The sequence below is a fragment of the Aedes albopictus genome, chromosome 3 (assembly GCF_035046485.1).
Source record: "Aedes albopictus strain Foshan chromosome 3, AalbF5, whole genome shotgun sequence".
Lineage (NCBI taxonomy): Eukaryota > Metazoa > Arthropoda > Insecta > Diptera > Culicidae > Aedes > Aedes albopictus.
In genome coordinates this window covers 258,350,653-258,378,022 of record NC_085138.1, presented here as the reverse complement: position 1 = coordinate 258,378,022, position 27,370 = coordinate 258,350,653, and the positions used below count along the sequence as shown (strand labels likewise).

The window sequence follows — 27,370 nt, the reverse complement described above, 5'->3', positions numbered from 1 at the left end:
TCGTAGCAAAGAAGTTTTCGAATTTTTGCTGTAAAAATGCATTAAATTTAGTGAAATTTCCGTGCAATTCAGCTAGAAATGATTTGAAATTAGTCCCCAGGCTGTTATTTACATGGTAGTGTACATTTTACGATTGTTCATTGAAACGCTGAGCTAAACATTCTTGCCGAAAAAAATGACGCTGGATTCTTACGACAAGCTGCTTGGGACCGTCCTGCAGGAGTACAAAATACTAAGCGAATAGTAAGTTATTCCTTATGTTTCCGCATGTATTCAGCGTGCCTCATTTGTTTCCTTTATTTTAGCAAACGATTGCAAAACGAGGATTTGGCAGGAATCTATGTGATTCCGTCGTTTGAAAACAGTTTTCGTAAGTATACCGTAGTTGCACCGTAAACTGGCTTCTCAAATTGAACTGTGAAGGTGAATATTAGTATGAGACACACATCAAATTCTCGCTCCAGTCGACTTTTTCGATTCCATTTAGGTCCCATATGAACTGTGCAAAATTTCAGCGCAATCGGTGAAACTATAATTTAGCGCAAGCGGTTCAAAGTTTCCATAGGATTTACTATGGGAAAAGTTACAGTTTCAGATAAAAAATCCTAGAGGTCGCCCTTTGTCTCCTTAATTCAAATCGATCAACGTTTCTTGTAGAAAAACCATTTATGAAACTTTCCTTCGAAGACCGCAAAACGATTGGATGCTTGTGGAAAAAGTTATTGATTTATTACCGATTAGTGATCCAACGAACGGCTTTTTGTTTTGTATTATTAGCAGCACTGTAGCTACTGCCTTGGATGCTGCTGTTTCTGGGGGTGGTGATGCCTCCCGCCACCCCAAGCAACAACGGCAGCAGCAGTGCTGCTGATAAACTAAAACAAAAAGCCGTTCGTTGGATCACTAATCGGTAATAAATCAATAACTTTTTCCACAAGCATCCAATCGTTTTGCGGTCTTCGAAGGAAAGTTTCATAAATGATTTTTCTACAAGAAGCAATGATCGGTTTGAATTGAGGCGATAGAGGGCGACCTCTGGGATTTTTTGCTTGAAAGTGCAACTTTTCCCATAGTAAATCCTATGCAAACTTTGAACCGCTTGCGCTAAATTATAGTTTCACCGATTGCGCTGAAATTTTGTACGGTTCATATGGGACCTAAATGGGATCTAAAAAGTCGACTGGAGCGAGGATTTATTTTTTCCATACAAGCGAGTCCCATACTAGTGAATATATAACGAAGCCTCAAATCTGAAGAATCGGGAATTGATTGGCGCTGAAAAGTTGATCGATTGGTCACCACCAGCGGGTCACCAATCGATCAACTTTTCAACGCAATCCGTCTTTTGGTTCCACAGATTTGGGCTCTTGAAAATTCGAGGTGTGGCTTCGTTATATATTCACCTGAAACATTACAGGCATTGTTTGATCTCCGCTAGTTGAGTTGAACTCTATCATCACTGATTTATAATGTTGAAACTTCCAAGTCCATTAAAAATGTATTTGGTTCTTCCAGGTAGAACTACGAATATATAGAATAGCTTAGCGATATTTCTGTGCCAGAATTCGTTACAGAAAGCAACAACTCAGGATATTCTGAAGCATTTCAGGCCAAACATTTCTATACTGCCGTGAATCGCATATCAGTCCCATGTTTGTGGATTTCCTATGCAAATGGCACAGATATGCGATTCACGGCAGTATAGGTGCTAAGTGCAGATAAGAGGCTCTCTTTAAGTCTCCTCTCTTTCTATTACAACGTGCTCGTATTTAAAAATTTGGATTTACTTCTTGCGTCGGGAGGTAGAATTAAAAATCCTTTTCCGATCTACACATCACAAATTGTCAAAATGTCCAGTATGACATCGTAATTTAAAGAGAGCCGGAACAAAGAGAGCCTCTCTTTCGCAGATTGGACCTTTAGATATGTTTGTCGCCATTTCTTCCTGGACATACCTCAAAGACTTATTGAAGTTCCACCACAGCCTCATACAATGTCATTCATTGAATTGTTCCATCGACTTCATTCCATGTACCCATGGGCGTAGTCAGACAAAGCGGAGGCCCCACGCCTAGCCACCATATTTGGGTTCTTTAGGGGTGTCTAGATTATTGCATAATCGGAATCTCCGTCCAAAAATAGTCGAAATTCAAAATTTCATCATTTGCCCGGGAACTATTTTTAAAATGCATTTAAAGTTTGTATGAGAAATTTTTTTTGGTTCGGGGCGAACTGTCATTTTATCGATTGAACTGTCAATCTATCCGCGGAAATTAAAACTGTTTTGTTTATTTAACGCAATAAAATCACTTTATACTCAGAAAAATAAGCTTTTTCGATTAGACTTAAGAAAACGGCAATATTTAATTCACTAAACAACCCAATTGTTCTCTTCATTCGAGCCAACTCACAATTATCAATATGTAATTCAGAGTTGCAGAAAAAAGTACCTATCTAAAGGAATAAACTCTTCTAGAAATTTAGGATTTTATTCATACCTAACTATTAATCTTTTTCTTTCTCAAAAACCACAAGCAATTTCGCCAAGTATGTCTCTAGGAGCACCGCTTAACACCTTTATCATAGAATTTTACCGAATAACAAGCATGGTAAAATAGGTTTTGAATGGAAAAAATTCACGAATTTTCTAAAATAAACGCAATGCTAAGAGCAAACAACCTGGGATTTAACTTCTCCTGGAGGTCCTCAGGAGACTTCTCCAGGACTTTCTCCTTCGTGGATTTTTCCATACACGTCTTGCGGCTTGTGGAGTTCCGATAGCGATTGTTTCAGGACTTGTTTCAAGAAATTTTTCAGGAATTCCTCTCACGATTCCTTCAGATTTCTTTTCAGATGCTTCTGCAAGAATGTATCGACGAATTCCTCCAGGAATTTTCCCATAGCTATCTTCAGCGAAACCATCATGGATTCTTCCAGAGATTCCTTCAAGGATTATTAGGATTTCACCAGATTTTTCCCCGGGAATTTGTTCTTGGATATCTTTAGAAGTTCCTCCGGTGATTCAGTGCTTTTTTCGAGGCTTCTTTCAGGAATTTCTCCAGAGATGTCTGCAGGTATTCCTCCGAAATGTCTCCATATATTCCTTAAAGAATTCCACTAAAGATTGCTTCAATATTGCCATCTGGCAGTATTGCTGCAGAAACTTCTACGAATTCTTTCAGAAAATTGTTCTAGAAATAATTATTCAATTTTTTTCCAGGAACTCCTTAAGAAACTCCATTAGGAGTCCATTCAAGGATTCCTACAATAACTCGTCCAGATATTACTACAGACATGGATTCCTACAGACTTTTTTCCATGGATTCCTACAGAAACTGCTACTCTAGGAGTTCTCCACGAACACTTCTTAACATTCCTTAAGGATTGCTCCAAAAAATCCTTCCACGACTTCTCTGCCGGTGGACGCATAAATGTTCCATGTGCAAAAACAGACAATCGAGAAAATCGCGTCCAAAGTTCGACAAAAGTAAATTGTCTCAACTATGAAATATAAGTGCTGAATCGTGTTCTAACATCAATCAATTTTTAATTTGAGCACTATTTTTTTGTTTTAGAGCGATTTTATAGTGACAACGAGAACGGACACAACACGTTTTGTTCTTACTAACGATTAAAAAGGATTAATAATTACATTTTTTGCCGACCGGTTTCGGGCTCGACGCAGCCCATCGACGGGACGATGTCCGACTAATTACTATTGGTTGCTCACACGACACACATATTCATACTGTATACAGTACACGTCGAGAAGAGATGAAATTTACTGCATTTTCAGCTTCGTCGAACGGAAGAGGGATGATTGTATGGGAGCATCATCCTCATTCATCAATGGGGAGTTGACAGTAGCTATGTGCATTGATTCCCAAGCATTGAGGTGAGAGGTTTTTCTAACAGTTTTTAACAGCTTAGCATCAGTGCTTCCCAAACTGTGCGCCGCGGCGCCCTGGTGCGCCGCGAACCTTTCCTAGGTGCGCCGTGGCCTTTGTGACGAAACAAAAAAAAACAAACTCTTTATTTGTATTGCAGAACACCTTTATTTTTTTATTAGTAAAACTAGTGTCGCTCACATTTTTTTTAAATATTTGCTGACTCTTCGATTGTTTCATAGGATTTCTGGTATCCTTTTAAAAAATATCAATTGAAACCACATTTGAAAATTTCAAGTTTTTGAAATTGTTTTTGGAATTCTTAAACTTCAGCTTAGCTTTTGATTTTACTATAACTTGTCCAAAGTTTTTAATTTCAAGAAAGTTATTTACGTTCTTTCCAGAATAATTACACGGTCTTCGGAACAGCTTAGCGGCAGGCAGGTTTGGTAGTGTGAAGAGCTAGCTTTGACCTTTTTGAACCGGACTGTTTCATCAGTACTGCCGCAACCTGAACACGCTGAACTCGAATAAGTTAGTTATGCTTGGTTTCATCAATGGGGTTATATATGGCCAATCCAGGCCCAAAGGTTTAAGTTGAAATTTATGAAAATAAGTTCAATCAAAGCCCACCTGACAGGTCTTTACAATCTCTTCATGTGTCCCAGTTTGCCGAAATTTTCCAAAATAAATAAAATTGTTGCTTTGCAATTTCCGCAAAAAGTTGAAGCTTTGGTCAAGTTCTGTGTAGTCATTTTCATTCAATAAGAATTCTTTAATTATTGCAAACGCTTTAGAATTTTTGGCTGAATTGTTGAAATCCAGCAGCTTGTTTTACATTTACATCTGAGTTTCTTCTTATTTTTAAAATCTACATGATTTATGAAGGGCCCATATAGCCGAGGCGGTAAACGCACGGGTATTCAGCATGACCATGCTGAGGGTGACGGGTTCGATTCCCGGTCGGTCCAGGATCTTTTCGTAAAGGAAATTTCCTTGACTTCCTTGGGCATAGAGTATCTTCGTGCCTGCCACACGATATACACATGCAAAATGGTCATTGGCAGAGGAAGCTCTCAGTTAATAACTGTGGAAGTGCTCATAGAACACTAAGCTGAGAAGCAGGCTTTGTCCCAATGAGGACGTTACGTCAAGAAGAGAGAGAGAGATGATTTATGAAATCTTACAAATATTTAAACTATCTTTGAGAAATTAGTTTAAAAAAATAGTTAGTTTTCCAAATATTGAATTCTGAAAACATGATATTAGAGAAGTGTTTCACGATTTTGTCTTGCACACTGTAAAGTGAATGTTGCCCAAAATTAAAAAAAAACTTTGTTAAAAACTTTGGTGCGCAAAAAGTTTGGGAACCTCTGGCTTAGCTTGTACCCAATTAACAGTGTGATTTTCGGCCAAAGCATGTACTGCCACACTCGATTCATTCAGCCTACCATTCTCAACCGCATTCCTATGTTCCCGCAGGGGAACTTTCAATTTGCGGCGAGTTTGTCCGATGTACACTGCTGGACAATCTTTGCAGGGTATTTGGTAGAATCCAGATTTTTCTTCGGTGGGAATCTTATCCTTGAGATTGCACAGCAAGTCCTTCAGTGTGTTTTGACTTTTGTACACTACGTGGAAACCATGGCGCTTCAGAGTGTGTTGAACCGAATTTGTTAATTTGGGATAGAAAGGGAGGCTAATCCCTTTGTAATTAGTCGGCCATAAAGGCGAAAGCACTTTGAGGTCGTAGCCTTCATTTCACTCAATTTCTTGGGTTTGTGCACACGTAAGAACTATTTACACCCACGAGACGCGACAACGAGAACGGACACAACACGTTTTGTTCTCTAACAGTTTTTAACAGCTTAGCTTGTTCCCAATTAACAGTGTGATTCAGATTGAGAACAGATTGAGAACAGAACAGATTGAATCACACTGTTAATTGGGAACAAGCTAAGCTGTTAAAAACTGTTAGGGATTAGCCTCCCTTTCTATCCCAAATTAACAAATTCGGTTCAACACACTCTGAAGCGCCATGGTTTCCACGTAGTGTACAAAAGTCAAAACACACTGAAGGACGTGCTGTGCAATCTCAAGGATAAGATTCCCACCGAAAAAAAATCTGGAATCCACCAAATACCCTGCAAAGATTGTCCAGCAGTGTACATCGGACAAACTCGCCGCACTTTTACATACCCTCACGGCAATTGCGAAATCGACACTTGTTTAAAACTACCCATAGTCGCACAAACTATGCCAAAAATGAACCTTTGAATCAAATCATGAACTTTTATAATCAACACTGTGAAACTATTGACTTAACTATGTCGCGGCATAATTTAAAGAAATATTTGAACACTATAAGAAATAACATCAGTAGTAGTACTTAAAATATTTAAAAAGCACAAATTATACACACATCCACCAGCATACACTATTTATATATTTTCTTATATGTATTTTATTAACAATATGTACTATAGCTTTAAGAAATGAAACAAAAACTGTATGTATATGTACTAGTCTACGTTGTTTGACGACACTGAATAAATAAATAAATAAATAAATTGAAAGTTCGCCTGCGGGAACATAGGAATGCGGTTGAGAATGGTAGGCTGAATGAATCGAGTGTGGCAGTACATGCTTTGGCCGAAAATCACACAGTTAATTGGGAACAAGCTAAGCTGTTAAAAACTTTTAGAAAAACCTCTCACCTCAATGCTTGGGAATCAATGCACATAGCTACTGTCAACTCCCCATTGATGAATGAGGATGATGCTCCCATACAATCATCCCTCTTCCGTTTGACGAAGCTGAAAATGCAGTTAATTTCATCTCTTCTCGACGTGTACTGTATACAGTATGAATATGTGTGTCGTGTGAGCAACCAGTAAATAGTAATTAGTCGGACATCGACATCGACGGGACCGTCGATGGGCTGCGTCGAGCCCGAAACCGGTCGGCAAAAAATGTAATTATTAATCCTTTATAATCGTTAGTAAGAACAAAACGTGTTGTGTCCGTTCTCGTTGTCGCGTCTCGTGGGTGTAAATAGTTCTTACGTGTGCACAAACCCAAGAAATTGAGCGATTTTATAGTTCCATAGGATTTCCAATGAAACGTGACGCTTATACGTCCACTTTTAAGAATATTACAAATCGGCCATGCATTTTTTCAACAATTTTCGGAACAAACTATCTATTTTTATTTCCCCATATGATAGTACCCCACGATACATGCTCATGGGCTGCAAAATCTCAATATTGCTAAAAATGCACATGGGACAATTATGTTTCCACCGGCAGTTCAGTATTTCCTCTTGGGATTTCTTCAGGAATTCTACCAGGGAATTCCTGCAAGGGTTCCTCCAGAATTCTTCTATGAATTCCTCTGGAGATTCGTCCAAGAATTCTAGAGATTTCGACAGCAGTTCATCTAGAGATTAATCCAGAAATTTCTACAGAAATTCCTCCATGATTTCTTGCAGGGCCTCCTCCAGGAATTTTCCCAGAACTTCCTCCAGACATTTTTATTTCTATTCGGGTGAGCCACTGCGACCAGTATTTAGATCTTTTGTGGCATTACCCGTATCCTTAGTATTTAGTGCATGTCGTACTACTCCATTGTCATTGAGAGGCAATGAAGCATTGATTTAAGTACAGTTCCTATTTTGTTATCCCAGAGGTGCAAGAAATCGATTGCAATGAAAAGGTCCCGTTATCATAGAGATTTAAATCCCAGTGAAAGAGTGCCCCTAATCAAACACAATCTATTTGAATTCTGAGAAAAACAAAACGGTGGTCCATGCATCGGAACTCTAGCCCCATCCATGTCTTGCTTCTAATTTAGTCCCAGGCCAACAAAGAAAAACCCGGAACTTTGCTAGTTGCAAAACTCTGTCAAATTAGAGAATGTGTTCTACAATAAGAATGCACGTGAGTCCTTGAATTACCAGAACTTTACAGTCCTTGATAGGTTAGTACGCAGTTCGATACGTAAAGCATCTTGTGCCGACTTTTCGAACCCTCTAAGGGCCGATTTCTTCACCCGGGCTTAAATTTTAAACCAGGCTTAGCAAAATTTTAAGCCGGGCTTAACTTTTTTTCGATTTCTTCACCTCGGCTTAACCACTAAACCCGGTTTAATAAAGCTACGGTTTACGTTAAGCGTGGCTTATTTTAAGCGGTGCTCTGAGGTGGCTTAGCAGAGATAAGCCAGGCTTAAGCCGCAAATTGCAGAGTTTGGATTTCTTCACCTGATTCATGGATACATTTTTGAAACAGCAGAAAATATTTTTTTATAAAACATATACACTTGGAACGATACAATTGTAAATCGTTTGGATACGGATGGAGGTGATAATAAAGAAAATGATAATCTACAGCCAGCGCGTCGTCAATATAAAATATTCAACATCGTTTTTTGGGACAATTAAGTTTTTACATTAGATTGAAAGCCTTCAAAAAGGCACCGTGTTGATAGTTTTTTGAAATTTGACATCCTGATTTGGAAGATGAAAGTACATTCGCATTGAAGTTTTTATTTATTTTAATCCGGCCCTTTCATAATTTAGGTCACAATAAACATATTTTTGTCTGTTATGGTTCAAGAGATATTATTTTTTAACAAACATACATAGGATGACACTCAAAAAAAAAAACTCTTCCAATAACTTTTTATACACTGATTTCTTACAAAAACTTAGTTCAAAGCACGTTTAGCCCATCGAATATTCAGTATTTTGACTCAAAATTCTAAATATAAAAAGTTAGAGTGACTGGAAGGGAGAGGAGTGGCGTCATGTTCCAATTTTAACAGGTCTCCTGCTTGTTTGGAACGGGGATTTGTCTGGATTTGACAGATCATCCATCGCTGTTCCAATTTTGACACTGACGCCTTTCTCCCTTCCAGTTACGCTATAAAAAGTATTATTCGTGGTGTACTTCTAAACATGACTTATTTTGAATACCTAGGGTGACGCTGGATGTTATCGGCCGGTTTTTTCTTCAGAGTGGCCACTCAATTTCAGTTTTTAAATTCCCGTTTTTTTTTCGGTTTTCCCAGTATGATTACCAAATTTTTTGCCGGATTTTCAACTCCAAATACTTGTATTACATTAAAAATTTACCATTTAAAAAAGAATAGGGGGATTCACTTAACAGTTTAAATTTGTTTGATTAAACGTCGCGATCACCAAGGCAATCTTTGATTATTTCATTCGCAAAATCATGAAACATTTCAAATAAGCAAAAAATCATGGCTTACGCAACAATTTAATCTGTATAAAGAGTACCCATAATGTCCCTCTGGTATGCGATTAGCTTGTGAATACTAATACGTTTCCTCAACAAACCGGGTCATGTAAGGGCAATCGAAGTTAAAAGTTAGTTTAGGTTTCAGTACTTACTACTATACAAATACAGTAATATATTATATGACAAATTATATTTATAAATTTTATACATAAGTTCCACTACCTAAAAATGACGCAAGTGGATTTTAAATATCTTTTTACAACTCAGTACTATGAAATTTGATTTATACTTGCCGTATCACACCGGACTAGTTTTTCGTATTATACCAAACAATCGGGTTTTTAAATTAAGAAAAATGTATTGATTTTTTGATTTTATACAAAAGAGCACCTTTTTCTGAACCACCATGATTTTTTTCAGATTTTTAGAACTTCATTTTGATACCTAAAATCGCTTTCGAAGAGATTTTTCGAAATCACCTTTTGACAGCTGCCCAACTGCTTGACAGCTCCGCCCAATATAAAATGCGACAAGGGGTGATTCGATAAATCGCTCCCATACAAACTTCAAACTGATTTTTAAATAGGTTGCCGGGCACCAAAATTCACGAAAATTTGGATTTCGGCTCAGTTTTGCATGCAGATTCTGAAAATGGAATTATCTCAACACCGCTAAAGAAGCCAATTGCAATACGATTCATAATGCAACTGTTTTCGGTTGTATTATGAATCATAATGCATTTGTTTGATCCACAACCAGAGTTGTCACGGCAAGAGCGATTCTGGATACCAAAATATAAAATCAACATTGTAACGCCTTTTCTGCAATGTCGATACTAGCACAAACAAACAATGAGTTTGTGATACTAGCGTTGGGTAAAATATCAACAGTCTAGGTAGTTTATCATTGTTAATTTCCTTCTGCATCCGAAAAATTTACCGAGCGATTCCGCTTTTCATACTAAAATTTCAACGGATGTTTTGTTGTTGTTACTTCATACTGCATATAACGGGCATTTCAAAATATCAGCGGCTTAAATTGACGGTTCCATTGGAAAGTCACTGGAATGACATGGGAAATTTCGTTAAGCCTGGCTTAGCTTAAGCCATCGCCTTCATTTGCTAAGCCGGTGTGAAGAAATGCAAATATTTAAACCTGGCTTAAGAATTTGGCTTAACTTTAAGTGTGGTTTAAGATAAACCAGGCTTACGTCGTTAAGCCGTGTAGGTGAAGAAATCGGCCCTAAGCAGAATACCCTCTTCGAATGAGTGTAATCAGTTTCGTACCTTTTAATTCCGCCCTATGTTGCTTATCCTTTGACAGATACGCGTATTTCGACTACCACTTGTAATCTTCCTCAGTGGATAACTGACACTGAGGAAGATTACAAGTGGTATTCGAAATACGCGTATCTGTCAAAGGATAAGCAACATAGGGCGGAAATAAAAGATACGAAACTGATTACACTCATTCGAATACGTAAAGCATGTTTGTTTTTCTAACATCAAGTGTAGTCTCGGGTGGGCAAAGTCCGATTCTTTAACTATCAGCAAGGCAGAATAAATGCAATTTTAGAAAACTGTCACCAGTAATAAGGACTTTGTACCATGAATCCTTATTACCAAAACACATTACCCCAACTTGACAAACCGGATGTCACTAGGGTTCAGTTTGGTAGATCTTGTACCGTAACACAACACATAAAGGCGATCTACCTACGTTACGGGCTCCGTTAAAGATCGAGCATATTTTAAACCCCCTCAACCATTCATCCATCAGCACGGGTCGCCTGATACCTTGGATTGGGGTTCCCTGTTTAGTGGACTTTTACCCCCGGAACAGATGGTACGTAGTGTTATCCTTAGCCAATTGAGATAACCGCTACCGACACAACACAGCTATCTAGGGTGATCGGGAAAATAAGTTTACATTGATGGTTAACTTCTAAACGAGCCCGTTCAGCCACCAGACATTCACTCTGGATATCCTCCTGAGATACCTCCTAGAATTGCTTGGTGGAATCCAAAAATTCCTTGACATATTGCTTCATAAATTTCCCCAGTGATTCCTCTCAAAATTTCTTGAGGAATTTCTCCAGCTATACTTTCAGAAATTCCTCCAGGTGTTCCTCCGGCAATTTCTCCAGAGTTTCCTTCAGGTATTCCTGCAGGAATTCCTCCAGGATTCATCCATGGATTTCTCCAGGAATTCAACAAGAGATTGCTTCGGGAATTCTTTTTTTTTGTTTTTTTTTTTCTTATTTCTTATTTATTTATTATTTCATCTGACAACATGGTCTTAATGAATAAAAAAACTAACTTCCCAAGTAACCAAAAGTTCCGCTTCCCATGACAAAATGCACTTTCAAGTTCCGCGAAGTTCAGATAAAGTTCCAAACGGAACTTTCTGGCTGCTTAAGAGGCTAACGATGAGCCTTGCTGGAACTTGGGTCACAAGTTCCGGCAAGGCTAATTGTTAGCCTCTTAAGCAGCCAGAAAGTTCAATTCGGAACTTTATCTGAACTTCGCGGAACTTAAAAGCTGCTTAAGATGCTGTGTCGGAACTTCGTCGGAACTTTCAAGTTCATAGAAGTTCAGTTCAGTAGCATTGTGTTTCAATGAAGATTAAATTTATTTCTTTTACAGAAAACAACTGTTTAAGCGTAAACGAATAAAAGACAAATATGAATTTATCAAATCAATGAATACTAGGCTTGAGCAAAAAAAAAAAAAAAATTGCCGCCCATCGGATTCGAACCGACACTCGCTGCGTGAGAGCCCTACGCTCTACCACAGTACTACAGCTGCGATTGAGTGGACAGCAGGTAAAGTCTGACTTGAATCGATTTTCTGTCGGCAGCTAGTTTTGCACATTTGTACAGTAGTGAAGTTAGCTTGACTTTGTCAAGTGTCTTCAGCAGCGCAGCGGTAAGTCGACAGGCTATCACGCAGAAGGATCCAGTTCAAATCTACATAGCAGCGACATATGTGAGAATATAATTATCAGTAGCAATTTCCAGATGTGAATCACAAACCAACAGGGTGTGAATTCTGAAAAACACATTTTTGTTTCTGCATGAATTTTGACAAAGTTCTGTCAGAAGCTGCTTAGAAGGCTATCCAGCGTGCTTATGTGAACTTTCAAGTTCCAAAATTACTTAAAAATGAAGCTGCTTAGAAGGCTAATGAGCGACCTCGAACAAGTTGTTTAGCTTATAAGGTATCCTTTTATCTGAACTTTTGGTTACTTGGGTTAATTTAATCTACGCATTCTATACAATCGGTGTTTAAATGTTTCAGTCGACATGTTAAAATCAAATACACGGTAAGCTAGATCAAAATCTCTGCAAATGGAATTCATTGGGTCATTTGCGCCGTAAACTGTGTTCCTTGATGCTACTTGGATCACTGATCTTGACCGCAGAACACGCTCAGGAGCATAGATACCCAAACGCTCTAACAAAACGCTGCAGTCGACTTCTCCTCGAATTATTTTCGCCCCGAATACAGCACGATTGATTTGACGACGGACATGTAGTGGCTCGATCCCTAGCAGAGCACAGCGATGCTCATAAGGTGGTAAATTATGCCTGTCCTGCCAAGGTAGAGTCCTTAAAGCACACCTGACGAACTTTCGTTGAACAGCTTCAATTCTCGCAATCCACACAGCCTCATAAGGTGACCACACAATCGACGCAAATTCTAAGATGGATCTGACAAGAGAACAGTACAGAGAGCGCAAACACAAAGGGACGTCAAAATCTTTGGCAATTTTGAGAACAAATCCCAGCTGACGGTTGGCTTTGTCCACAATGGCAGAATAATGCAACTTAAATGTCAATTGGACATCCAACAACACTCCAAGATCTTTTACTTATTTCACACGTTCAAGCTGTTGCCCATTAATCTTGTAATCGTACAAAATCGGCGATCTTCTTCGGTGGTACGAGATAATGCAGCATTTAGTGACGCTTAATATGAGGAAATTCTGGTTACACCAACGTGCGAAGGAATCCATTAGGTCTTGTAATTCTCTGCAATCTGCTTCGTTTCGTACAACATAGATCATCGGCGTAAATCAGCAATCCTCCTTTGGCTAACAAAATGGTGACGTCATTGAAAAACAACGAAAATAGAAGCGGTCTTAAATTGCTCCCCTGCGGTACGCCGGAAGTAGGATTAAACGGAAATGATTCCGCAGCTCCCACTTTCACACAGAGATTTCGATTGGTGAGGTACGATTTGAGCCAAACACACATTCTCGCTGACACACCAAGTCGAAGGAGTTTGGCAAGTAGGATATCGTGGTTGACAGTATCAAAAGCAGCTTTGATATCGGTGTATACCGTATCAATTTGCGCTTGCCCACCGTTGTCCATTGCACAGATACAAGTAGATACGAAGTCGCACAGATTACTTTCAACCGAACGCTTTGGGTAGAATCCATGTTGAGCAGGACTAATATAGGAGCTACATGAAGCAAACATGACGTTGTTCACGATAATTTCCAAGCATTTGGAGCCTGCTGAAAGGGAGGTTATTCCGCGGTAATTGACTATGTCCGTTTTATCGCCCTTTTTGAACACAGGCAGCATGTGAGATGTTTTCCAGACAGTTGGGAATTTTTGTTGTTCCAGGGATTCTCAGCATGAAATCCAGTAGTAAATCCTGAAGGAATTCTAGCAATACTTACTGGATGTATCGCAAGAGGAGTTCCTAGAAGAATCCTTAGGAGGTTATATATGCTGTGCGTATATAAGTGCGTGAAAATAAGGAAAAGTTTGAACTTTTGTAACATGAAAAAATAGTACTAATTACTAAAGTTATAATATTTTCTGTAAAACGTGTTTTCTTTAAAGAGGTGTGCCGTGACTATGATTACAGTCTAACAGCTCAACTAAAAGCACAAACCCAAAAGAAAACCGTTACTTGAGGACCTTGTAGTGACCTCGAACGATCAGAATAATAAAAAATGTTTTTAGTTCTCAAATGGGGACGATTTTTTCCAAAAAAAAAAACACTTTTAATGCAAAAAATGTATGAAAAAAATCATAACACTGATATGATTTTTTTAAATGTTGATCGTAGCGAACACTCAAAAAAATTTGGTTGAAATCGGTTGAAAACTGTTTTCGCAATCGTAGTTACCGCATGGACGTTTTTGGAAAAACATAATTCCGAGATAACCGTCTTTAAAGTTTCAAGTATGCAGTACGCGCCCGTAAGGGAGCGAGGCGCAAAACGTTATACCTTTGCTTGTGCTGCTTAGATCTCTATGACAATTTGAAACAGCATTCTTAAGAAGATAAACTTTATAATAAAAGAGTAAGGTATGCGCACAGCAAAATCTAGCCAAGGAAAATCAAGCAGTAATAATTCATTCCAACTTATTCCCAAACCAAAAGCAATTCATCGTAAAACAGCATTAATTTACTTTAAATCAACATCAAGACATTGCTGATTTGACTTGTTATATCCATCATCTCGAGTTTTGAGCTTGAGTCCTTCCGTAAAGTTTTGCACAGTACCTTTGACCGCATGCCAAGAAATTTTTACCACCTTTGTGTCAAAATCAATCTTATTTTTCGATGAAAACTGTCGTTCTTGACATTTTTTGAAGGTTCCAATTCACGGTTACTCAATATTCTTCAATTAGGTTGAGTTTTGAAGTGTATGAGATTTTACGTTTTTTGGAAAAATGCAGTACAATTTCTACATAGTTTTCTGCATACAAACGCAAGCATTCTCCGCCAAAAACAGGGGACAAAAATCAATTCAAATCAATACACAATATCTAAGCTTTTGAATAAGGGGTGCCAGCCATTTTTCCCGACATTTCCCGTAGTGAAAAAGATGATTTGCTGTACATGTATTTCTAAAAGTTCGGTTTTTCAAACCACAAATTCATATTGTTGACCAAACTATGTATTTCTTGCCAAACTTCGATTTTTTCTTGCTCTTAAGTTGATCTGCAACCTTTCCAGGTTGCAATGATGTATAGAACCGAATACTTGAAAGCTAACTTAGGTCTGCGGGGACGGTCGCTTTAATGTAAATTGTCAGATTTTCAGCACGTTTGTGCAAAAACTTTTCGAGGACTTCTTGTTCCCTTGACTCTATTTTAAACACAATGTCAAAATATATCCCGAAGTTAATATTTTTCGATTCCTTACACAATAAGCTTTCATTTGCGCCAGAGATTGCCACGATTCGTTGAAAATAGAGAAATTTCTATCCAAAATGCGGTGGCTAGATTTTGCTGTGTGCATACCTTAAAAAAGCGATTTTGTGCTCGACCCCAACATATATAACCCCTTAAATAAATCTCTGGAGGAATTACAGCTGAAACTCCTGAAAAATTTTCAAGCGAACTCCCTTGAGGAATTATACAAGGAAATCGTGGAGGAATTCTGAAGAGAATCCTAGGAGGATTTTTCACAGGAACTCCAGCGTCCCTAGAGAAATTTCTACGAGAAATCTATTTAGAAAACTTCTTGGAATTCTTCCAGAAATTCCTGATGGGATTGTTATTTCTCCAGAGATTTCTTCAAGGTATCTCTTTTATGGGAATTTCTCTTGGAAAATCAGCAAAATATCCTGCTAGGATTCCTTCAGATATTTCTACTAAAGCATTTCTTCAGGAACTCTTGCTGGGATTCCTCAAACAATTCAAGCTCGGATTTCTTCAGTAATTTCTCTTAAGAATCCGCCAGCTAAGAGTTGTGTGCTTAGCTGGTAGTGCAGCCTGGGCACTGTTATCCTTTTCACTTCAGCTAGATTGAGGACGTACACGGTACACCCCGAGATCCCAGGACTGAGCGAAGTCCGTTGGCGGAACTTTGGAGAACACAGATTGGCGTCGGGACAAATTCTGCTATACTCTGGCTTACGAGGTGCACACGCTCCTCGCCACCATGGAGTTGGTCTCCTGCTCAGCGCTCACGCCCACGCTGCGCTTAAGAAGTGGGAGCCTACTAATGAGAGGATAATTGTAGCCAGATTTAGAACACGGGTTCGAAATATTAGCATGATCCAATGTTGAGCGCCAACGAATGATGCAAGACAAAGATAACTTTTACAGGATGTTGCAAGCAGGGATGAGAAATGTACTGGAAAAAACGGTTACCGGCTGTACATTTGACATTTTTCCACACGAACATCACAGGCCCAGCCAAACTCAAACTGTTCGAAAAATAAATGTCATAACATTTTTTTTCCTGCAGCCTTTTTCCTCGAAACGGTTTCCAAGTGCGAGAGCGCCAGTACTCGAGCACAACGACGACAGAAATTTCTGTCTCTCCCATTTTCGCATTTTTCTGCGTTTCAAACCGCTTCTAGACAAACTTCTTTACATGCATCGCAAAGCTAGGAGTGTGCTCTAGCTGTTTGTGCAAATCGAATTAAGTTATTTATTAAAACAAGTGAGTTATTAGCAGTTGAAAATATTTGACATTTTTCGCAATCACCCGCCTCAGCATGACTGCTCATAAAAATTTTCGTGGGGAAGCGAAAACCGTCAAGCGTCTGCTCGACTGCCGTCGGCGCGACATCTGATGGTATTGGTGCTGCCGTTGTGTTGTTTTTATTTTACTGCCAGTATCGATGAACGGTAAACAGAAAAAAGTCTCATTTCCATGCCTGCATGAGGATTTTGATATGACCTTTGAGTTATCTTTGTCTTGCAAGTTGCAAGACAAAGATAACTCAAAGGTCATATCAAAATCCTCATGACTTCAACGCGAAGGTTGGTTCCGAGGACTCGGACTGAACACGTCATGGGACGCCATGGTCTCGGAGAAATGAGTGAAAACGGAGAGCTGTTTGCAGAGCTTTGTGGCAACAATGACATGGTGATTGGGGAATCGCACTTTCCTCATCGACCAGTGCACAATTAGTGCACATGGGTTTCCCGTGATGGCGTCACGGAAAATCAAATCGACCACATCTGCATCAGCCGAAAATGGAGACGAAACCTTCTTGATGTGCGGAACAAACGTAGCGCCGCCATTGCGTCCGACCATCATCTCCTTATCGGCGAGATCCGGCTGCGCATTGCTAGGATCTTTTGACAGGAGGAGAAAATCGGGCGCCGATTCAACACACACTGACTGGAAGATGCTGTGATGAAAAGGTATTTTGTCGAGGAGCTAGAAAACCGTGCTGCGGATATTCCGCAAGGTGGAAACGTAGAAGATCAATGGAGCGCCATCAAACACGCCTTCATCGCCACCGGCGAGAATAATTTGTGTGAGCTATACATCCGGAGAAAGCAGTGTATCACAGACAACATCTGGAAGAAGATAGAGGCGCGAAGCCAAACCCAAGTAACCAAAAGTTCAGATAAAAGGATACCTTATAAGCTAAACAACTTGTTCGAGGTCGCTCATTAGCCTTCTAAGCAGCTTCATTTTTAAGTAATTTTGGAACTTGAAAGTTCACATAAGCACGCTGGATAGCCTTCTAAGCAGCTTCTGACAGAACTTTGTCAAAATTCATGCAGAAACAAAAATGTGTTTTTCAGAATCACACCCTGTTGGTTTGTGATTCACATCTGGAAATTGCTACTGATAATTATATTCTCACATATGTCGCTGCTATGTAGATTTGAACTGGATCCTTCTGCGTGATAGCCTGTCGACTTACCGCTGCGCTGCTGAAGACACTTGACAAAGTCAAGCTAACTTCACTACTGTACAAATGTGCAAAACTAGCTGCCGACAGAAAATCGATTCAAGTCAGACTTTACCTGCTGTCCACTCAATCGCAGCTGTAGTACTGTGGTAGAGCGTAGGGCTCTCACGCAGCGAGTGTCGGTTCGAATCCGATGGGCGGCAATTTTTTTTTTTTTGCTCAAGCCTAGTATTCATTGATTTGATAAATTAATATTTGTCTTTTATTCGTTTACGCTTAAACAGTTGTTTTCTGTAAAAGAAATAAATTTAATCTTCATTGAAACACAATGCTACTGAACTGAACTTCTATGAACTTGAAAGTTCCGACGAAGTTCCGACATAGCATCTTAAGCAGCTTTTAAGTTCCGCGAAGTTCAGATAAAGTTCCGAATTGAACTTTCTGGCTGCTTAAGAGGCTAACAATTAGCCTTGCCGGAACTTGTGACCCAAGTTCCAGCAAGGCTCATCGTTAGCCTCTTAAGCAGCCAGAAAGTTCCGTTTGGAACTTTATCTGAACTTCGCGGAACTTGAAAGTGCATTTTGTCATGGGAAGCGGAACTTTTGGTTACTTGGGAACAGCTATTCTTGTATGAATGTCAGCTGTAATTAAATGAGGAATTACAGTAGTAATTTCTGGAGCAGTTCTAGTATCACTGTAGAAATTCCTCTGAAATTCCTCCCAAAGGGGTTGACCAATTACTATAACTGTCGATTCGGCAAATTGTGTCGCAAGTCTGTTGGATGGTTTTTATACGTCTCAATGTTTTTATCAGTGATTGTTTTGCAGTCACCTCACATTACTTCCGAAATTTTTCGAAGAATAATTGAACTTTTTTTCATTTATTACAGTATGGTTTGGAGTGATATTTGTTCGCAGCGGTCCCTACAAGGATGGTGTTTTTCGATTCACGCTGAGTCTGCCGGAAAAATTTCCGAATGATGCCACCGTGCCGGTAAGTAACGCTCACTCAAAAATTTTCTCATTACATTGCAGTTTTTGCTTCTTTTTGAAGATTTTCAATATTTCATCTGATACCGTTGCTAAATTCTTATTGGATCTTTTTTTTGTGAGTGTAGTGGGTATTGCAGTACTTGGGATGAACTGTGGATTTAAATTATGCATACTAATGGTACTAATAATTGTAGGTAAATTCTTCATTCTTTACTTATTTTCTACAATCATTGGTTTTCTCATCTTTAAAATTTTAAATCTCATCTAAAATATTCGAATTTCTGAAAACTACTAGTGTTTTGGCTAAATCGATTGATCTTTGCATATTTAAACAAAAATTTTAAATATATTGGATTATTTATTTTTGGAAACCTCACTAGAATTTGTGGATAAATATTCCTTCAACAAATCCGAAAATTAAATTTTCATTATCATTATTGCTTTATTACGAAATTTTCAGCCCTAGGCTGGTCCATCTTCAACCTATAATAAGAAACATGTTTACTATTCTGATCAAAAACCAAAATCACCGTTATTCCAGACCGTCGTATTCCAAAGCGAAACGTTTCACCCCCTGATCGATCCGTACAACGGAACGCTCGAGCTGACCGAGGCCTTCCCAAAGTGGAAATCGGGCGATAACCACGTTTGGCAGCTGCTCAAATTTATCCAGTACATATTCGCCAGCTTCGACGAGTATATGTCGCTGGCCGAGCAGAGCGCCAACAATGTGGCCTACGAACTGTACGGCCAAAACCGGTCGGAATTTCTCCGCAAAGTGGAGGAATGTGTGCGGCTCAGCCAGAGCCGGCTGTACGATCCGGCCCCGGTGCAAGATCGCAACTACATAGTGTTCGATCGGTTTGACAAGGATATCCACGGGCCGGTACTGGAGTCGCTGAAGCAGGGCAGGGCGAACGAGGTCTCGACTCCGCCCTCGTCCGGCCTTTCGTGGGTCAAAGAAGGGGTGTTTCAACCGCTGAGCAAACAAGGTTAATGGGCGTTGGTTGGGGAGCATTCTCGTTAATACATAATCCAATTCAAAAGTTCATTTCGAGAGATGTTTAATTATTCCCACTTCTATGGTTGTTATGTACACTACCCGTCATAAATACGGACTCACAAAAAGTATTGCAACAATATTGCATCACCCTGACTCACCTCGATATCTCTAAAACCAGAACACCTACAAAAATGCCACCTTCAGAAAAGTTGTTACTTTTGGTCTTCTGAATAACTTTCCTGAAGACAGCATCTCTGTAAGTCCTCAGGTTTTGGAGATATCGAGGTGAGTCAGGGCGATGCAATATTGTTGTAATACTTTTTGTGAGTCCGTACTTATGACGGGTAGTGTAAGTTCTCCAAGCGTGGAAGAATTTCAAGGGTTTAACTATTTCTAAAATATATCGAGTATTCATAGCTCGATTTGAAGGCAAGATTGAACGGGAATGTTCTACCAAAATTCTACATAAGTTCAAAGAAGGTTTTGTAGAGGTCGAGGAGGATCAAATGACTATTTATTTATTGAGAATGTAACTAGGATGAACAAAACATGGCAATAATATTCGCTAATTATACGTATTTAGATTAAACTAGATAATTTAAACAACGATCATCAGAGGGCGTATGACGCTGCGTCGTCTATTCGGGTAGAACGGAAAAGAAATCCCAGGCCAGGCCAAGGGTGGCTCCTATCTTGCGTTGACTTTGCTGTACTTTCCGGTACGCAACCGCTTGGCCCGTCGATCTTTGATGACCCGACGGATGATGTCGAGCAGGGCTATTCCCAGAACGGAGAAAAACAAAATACCACAACCGATGGCAAAGTTACGGAAACCCGGATAGACCTGGGTCAGTTCGGTTTCGGTGATGTGGATGTGGATGCCCTCCGCCTTGGGTTGAATCGATTCGCCCGGGTATTTGTGGTCCGTGTGGGGAATGCTCGGTGACAGGGTCGGCGCTCCCGGCTGCAGTTGAGATTCTTCGAACAGGTTGGCCACCAAACCGTACTCAACGTGCGTCTCCGTTAGGGCTGTTTCGATCGACTGAAAAAGGTAGAATTATTGTGATTTGTTGTGTCACGAGCATTGATGTTTTTCGTTTACCGCCCCTTCAACGGAGGCCAGATAACGGGACCATCCAAATCCTTCCTCATCGGTGTAGATGGTGATAACTTTGGCACGGAATTCTCGGTAGGCTCGCTCCTCGGTGCCCACAACGGTGACGTTGATAAGCGTGGCCGGACTCATGTACCGAACGGCGTTTATTGTCTAGAATAAAAAATGAAGAAATAAATGAAAAATGTGGCCAGGAAAGCGAGAAAAACATGAAAATCTGGATATAAAATTCTGTGGCCTGAACTTCTTAGTAATCGAATCCGCATTTTAGGAACATCCCTTAACGACTAGCCGTGCCTTGTATCGTTCCAAACCTCCATCAGGTCCTCGCTTGATTGCGAAAACCCATTTGTTCCGGATAGCCTTGTGTCCTTTCGTGGGTAGATTAGTCCACGTCTACGTATGATTTTCGCTCAACGACGCAAACTCTTCTTGCATCGCCTTGATACAGGTCGCCGCATGACCTCGTCGTAGCTCGTAGCACAAGTATCGCCGGCGGAGCAAGTTGCTGGAAGGGAATTAGGCAATATAATCATCATACTTGTCTGGACATGTGCTCCTCAACCCTTGTTAACTCATTTCAACTGGTCTTGATTGTTGCGGTGGGATCGGTATAGGCATCTTCAAAATCTTCAATAGACGTCTTAAACGTATCGTTTCCAGGAGTCTCATCATCGTCTTCGATAGCATTTGGAATATGATTAGCTGGATTTTTATCAGACATCACGATGATCTCGAACTTACTGCTTTCTGGACAGTACACTCGATCGATACCCTTTGGTGTCCTCACAGTACCCGACAAACGTTCCTTTCGTTGCTTTTGGGGCGAAATTCCTACGCTTGATCTTCGGTATGTGAATCGCCATACTCGTGCCAAATACTTTCAGGTGCCGCAAATTAGGTCTCTTTCCAGTCCTAATTTCTTCGGGAGTCTTGATTCCAATATGGCTCTTGTTGAAGACCGTTACCCTAATATCGCCTCCACCCAGAATTCTTTCTGCATGTGCGCTTCGTTCAACAAACACCTTATCTTTTCCACCAGGGTCCGGATCTTCCTTTCAACCGCGCCATTCTGCTCCGGAGTGTGTGGGCAGGTCTTTTGATGACGAATGCCGTCCTTCTCCAGCGCTCTCCGAAATTCGTTAGAAACGTATTCCTATCCGTTGTCGGTCTCCCGCCTTCACTTGAAATAATTTGAATGCCGCCAAAACCTCGCCTTTTGCCGTCAGGAAATATACGGCCACTTTCTTGCTAGCGTCATCCACAAACGTGATAGAATATCGGCTACCGCCTTCATCGTATATTCCATCATACTTCAACAGATCCGCATATATCGAAATGCACTAACTCCAGCAGATCAAATGCCCTGGAATCACTTTTCGGGAATGATTTCCGAACTTGCTTACAGTCGGCTACCTTTCCGCCTTGAAAATCTACACCGTCCGTCACGTCCTTGAGCTGCTTTAAACTTGCCTGATTTAGGTGTGCCAAAGCTGGATTCCGTTTGCCAAGAAAGTTCGTTCCGGCTGGTTCACTCGGTAGAGGTCACCTTCTTCGCTACCAGAAACGACCAGTTCACCATCTTCGTTCAAAACTATCCAGTGGGAAGATCATGGTATGCCCACGCTTACAAATCGCACTTACGGACAACAGGTTAGTTGCCAAATCCGGTATCTTCAGAACACCATGGACATCAATCGTACCTCCTTACCAACGCCTTCATGCTTCAGTTATTCGCGATTCCTACGGCATGCTGAATCGTTGTTTCTTCAGTCGTTGGCGTCATTGTACTTGTAGACACTCTTTCAAACTTCACATCTTGAAAGATCTTAGCTTTCGCCACATCTGAGGTTAGGTTGGCTCCCGAGGCTTCCAATCCCATGATCATCGCTTCGTAATGATCTGTAAGTCCCACCAGCAGCAACGCCACCAACCACGAGTCGTCCACTTTGAATTCAATAGAAGCAAGCTTGTGGGCGGTGGTCATCGTTCGTTGACGTATTCCTCCACACTCGAATTGCTGGCCAAATGAATCGACGTCAGCTTCCGGAGTAATCCAATTTTCCGCGTCAGCCCGGTATCTTGAAACGCTGTCGCTAACTTTTTCCATGCTTCTGCTGCATCCGCCGTATCCTGGACAAGACTGTAGTTGAAACTTTCCAGGCTAAGATCGTCGCCAGCGCTCGCTTCTTGACGTCATTTGATACGACTTCACCTTCCACCAGTTCAACCGCACTCTGTCTTCTCGAATCAAAATCATCCTCATCGCAAATGTCCATGCCGAATAGTTCTCGCGTCCCTTCAGCTTCTTTCTAGCCGGCATAATCACAGATCCGGTCGTTACCCGAACGTTTCCTGCTTCGCTGCGACTTCCTTTTTCGTCGCCTTGCTGAATTCCAGAACTTCTTCCATTCGCTGGCATCTTGCTTTTCTGATGAACTTCCAGTTACAATCAGAGCCCATGACCCATAGCAGAGCTTGATAAAAAAAAGCGTGTACTTCCGGATTGATTGTTGGAATGGGAATGAAAACACCTCTTGAATCAGTTGTTTTGGACTGCCAGAAGCTACGTTCAAAGTTTGAGCGCAATCGGTTGAGTCTATAGAAAGCGCTCAATGAGCTTGAAGTTTGTATGGAAAACTTGGTCAAATGTATGCAGAAATCTAAAATTTTCGATTTTTGCCGCTAGCTAACGCTGTAAGAAGAGTCCAATAGTTTAAACCTTCGGTATTTTGTAGTTGACTAAATGCCAAACAACTTCGTCGAAGACCGCAAAGTGATTCGACGCCTGTGAAAAAGTTATACCCTAGGTAAAGTGAGGCGAAACATTGTTGTTTTTCCACTCCATGTAAAGGAATCATTGTCAGGCATATAGTAACCTACAAGAATACAAAAGATTTTTATTATTGAACGCTTACAGCACTACCTAGCGGCAAAAATCAAATACTTAAGATTTCTGCACACATTTGGCTAAGTTTTCTCATATTTATAAACTTCAAGCTCATTGAGCGTCCCCTTAGACTTAACCAATTTCGCACAAATTTTGAACGTAGCTTCTGGGAGTCCGAAACAACTTATTTAGAAGGTAAGACTTGGTATTTTTTTTAGTTTTTTTTATATAATTGTGGGCCACCAAACTGAATATGCTAGTTCGACACTGATTCTTCATTTGGGCCTATCTGACATTTTCGAGTTCTTTTCATCGATCCTCTCTTTGTGTTATCACAGAATGTGTATTGAGTTTTCCAATGATTTTTTGGTTGAAATGCGAAGAAGACGACTACATGTTGCTGTAGAAACAAAAAGAATAATGATTTTGTTTGTTTTGATGAGTCTATGAAGAGAAATCGAGTTTTTGACCAGTCTCTGGGAAATTATTTTTCAATAAATAATGCTGACAAAGTGTATTGTTGTTTTCAATAAAATTATAAATAACAAATTACAAATACACAGGAATGTTATGAAAACTAACAATATGTTAAATGAAAGCTTTGAATTTATATATTGTGGGAAAAATGCAAGAACCGGACAGCGAAAATAACTAGCTAATGCCAAAACTGATTAACTTAGTAGATATATCATTTTTGTCCTTTTCGCACCATAACCATGAATACCAAGTACTTCGGAGCTAATTTAATCGACTGATTAAGAGATATTAGACAAAGTATATCTCGCTGATTTTCTTATCCATTTGTTAATCGATTCAAGATCTTTAGGCAGTTAACAAAAGATACATAATTCCAGAATAAGTAGGATATTTTTTTTTGTCTGGCATTACTGGTAGTTTAGTCCATGGTCCATGATGATATTTTGGAAACCAATCCACTAGATGCCAAATCCACAATATTTTCTAGAACTTTTGGTCCATCACTCAAAATGAATATGTTAAATACAAATAATAAACAATAATTTTAATAAGTGTAAGAAGGGTTCTGTTCACCATAGGTGGATTAAATCGGGTTTTTTATATAAATGTGGGCCACCAAACTGAATATGCTAGTTCGACACTGATTTTTCATTTGGGCCTAACTGACATTTTCGAGTTCTTTTCATCGATCCTCTCTTTGTGTTATCACAGAATGTGTATTGAGTTTTCCAATGATTTTTTGGTTGAAATGCGAAGAAGACGACTACATGTTGCTGTAGAAACAAAAAGAATAATGATTTTATTTGTTTTGATCAAGTTATTAACGAAAGAGAGAGTCTATGAAGAGAAATCGATCAAGTCAGTTAGACCCTTATGAAAAATCAATGTCGAGTTGTTGTTTGCTCATTCACAAAAAACATTGAGTTACATTTTACGGATCTCTTGATTTGTACTCTCAAAATTATGAGGAAAAATTATTTAGATTTAGAAAGTGGACGCAAGAGACCTTCACCCTAATAGATCTAGTAATAAATAGCCAGTCTAGGGTAAATAAATTTGATACCGTTTTTCCCACGGTCAAGATCACCAATTAACAATCGAATCTGTTTGACCCAGAGGCAAAATTATCTTGATGTTTCATATAAATAAGAATCCGGTTATTTTCGAAACAACAGGCACAGTATATCTACCGACACATTGTGAAATCGGTTCGACTGCAGCAGATATCGCTTATCAGCATTTAACCACGTCAACCAACCAATCTGCAGTAGCCGTGTCTTGTCCCTTATCTGAATCGTTAAATTCCAATCAATGACGTTCCCTGCCAGGCCAGAAACCATACACACGCAACTCCCAAAAAAATAGTTCAAAAAGAAAACTCCTAATCTATACCACTGCAGCTCTGTTATCGTCAGCGGGGCCGCCAAAGATTACCGAAGAACTTCCACTCACCTTGAAACTTCGGCCGTAGTACGTCTCGCCGGAAATGGTTTTATAGGTTTCCACCTTGCCTCGGTACACGGACAGCGGAAGGCCAGACATGACCCAGGCCGGCAGCAGGTACTCCAGCCGCGTGTCCGACAGATACGAGATGTCCTGATCGATGTACTTGTAGTTCGGGTCACGGTTCTTCAGCGTGGCATAGGCCAGAATGGGCGATCCCAGCCGAGTTGAGTTGGTCCACTTTTTGAAGATTATGTCCCGGAGCTCGTACCGCTCCGGGTACTTCTCGCCGAGGATGACAATCGAGCCGGACTATAAGATTTGGAAGAGGTGGTTAGTTAGTAATGTGTTGTTTAATTGTCAGTGGTAAATATATTGCGAGAATCCATCAAAATTATCTGTAAGGGAATGTTACACAAGTTTATTCACGATATCGAGAAAGCATTCACTCAAAAGCAGGTTTGTTTGGATGTTTTCTTAGACATTTGAAGGTACCTTTGACAACGTGTCTTTCGATGCCACATGGCATGGAGTCATGGTATATCTCCAATGATTTTCCCGACATCTCTTGTGGACATTACGTCAAGCAGCGATTAACTCTCAGGTGGCGGTGCTAAAAAAGTAGCATCAGAAGACGGTGCCTACAAAACACCGTTACACTATTGTTTACACTCATCCTCCTAGAAAACATATGGAACATAATCGTAGCAAGGAGAAAGGCAAATGGGGGGCATCCCATTTATGTGTTCCAAGCATATAAATAAAAAAATATATCAGTGTCGCTTTGCAAGCCTGTCATGATTTTCTTCCGCGGTTAGAATCTATAAAACCAAAAATATCACATCGCGTAGTCAGAAACAATAATTTAAAAGCAAAATTTTGAAAATTAGAAGACACAGAATGTTGATAAATTGGCAAATTGAGAGATGAAATTGTGAAAAAAAATCGCGTTCTGGTGGGGTTCGACACAACTCCTTATTCGATAGACCGGCGCGTTAACCAACTAAGCCACAGAACAGGTAACAGTTCTGTGGAATAGAAAGCCAAACTGATTCCGAGCCACACCATGAACACTCCTATTTTAATAATTCCATCTCTCTTTTCGGCTTGAACGTTTGCTTCAATAAAATCCAACGGAGATTTGAGAATCCCTCCTGAGATTTTATGGGAACTTTTTCAGCGATGTTTGATGGAAATCTACCAATGGTTCCATCAGAAATTCCTCCAGGAATCTCTAGGGATTTTTTTTTTGAGAATTTCTTTAGGGATTTTTTTTTAATTCCTTTAGAAATTCCATCGGAAATTGTAAGAATAACTGTGGTAATGCCTTCCATTAAGGTTTCCTTAAGAAATTCATCCATGCATTTTGTTTTATGAATTCTCAAAACTATTCTGGGGATTCCTCCAGAAAATTATTGAAATTTTTCGCCATCACTATTTTTAAAGGTATTCTTTGGGGAATTTCTCGAACTTTTTTTTGGGAATTGCTACTAGGATTCTTTGCTATATTCTAAAGAGATTTGTTGATTTTTTTTCGATGTTACTTGGGAACTTCGCTTAGAGATTCCATCGGAAATTTGTTAAAGGATTTCAATCAGTTTTTAGCGGATTCCTTCAGGAACTTCTTTGGGGCATTCCTCCAAGAATTCCATCTGGAGCTTCTGTAATGATACAC

The 27,370-nt window shown here is 39.8% G+C and overlaps 2 protein-coding genes across 2 annotated transcripts in view; one reads left to right on the top strand and one right to left on the bottom strand.

Annotated features, from left to right (window-relative positions):
* On the top strand, positions 1 to 20,386 carry LOC109424465 (protein crossbronx homolog). Its single transcript, XM_062860379.1, has 4 exons — positions 1 to 243; positions 306 to 370; positions 18,666 to 18,769; positions 19,310 to 20,386. The coding sequence occupies exons 1-4, from the start codon at positions 176 to 178 to the stop codon at positions 19,763 to 19,765; spliced, it is 693 nt and encodes a 230-aa protein (XP_062716363.1). The 5' UTR covers positions 1 to 175; the 3' UTR covers positions 19,766 to 20,386.
* Positions 20,253 to 27,370, bottom strand: part of LOC109424463 (enolase-binding protein) — a 19,896-nt gene continuing 12,778 nt past the window's right edge. Inside the window, exons 3-5 of the mRNA XM_062860378.1 lie at positions 25,705 to 26,007; positions 20,874 to 21,038; positions 20,253 to 20,813 (exon numbers count right to left, since the gene is read on the bottom strand). Of these exons, the coding sequence (XP_062716362.1) occupies positions 20,460 to 20,813; positions 20,874 to 21,038; positions 25,705 to 26,007 (822 nt within the window). The 3' untranslated portion in view covers positions 20,253 to 20,459. The remainder of the gene's footprint in view (positions 20,814 to 20,873; positions 21,039 to 25,704; positions 26,008 to 27,370) is intronic.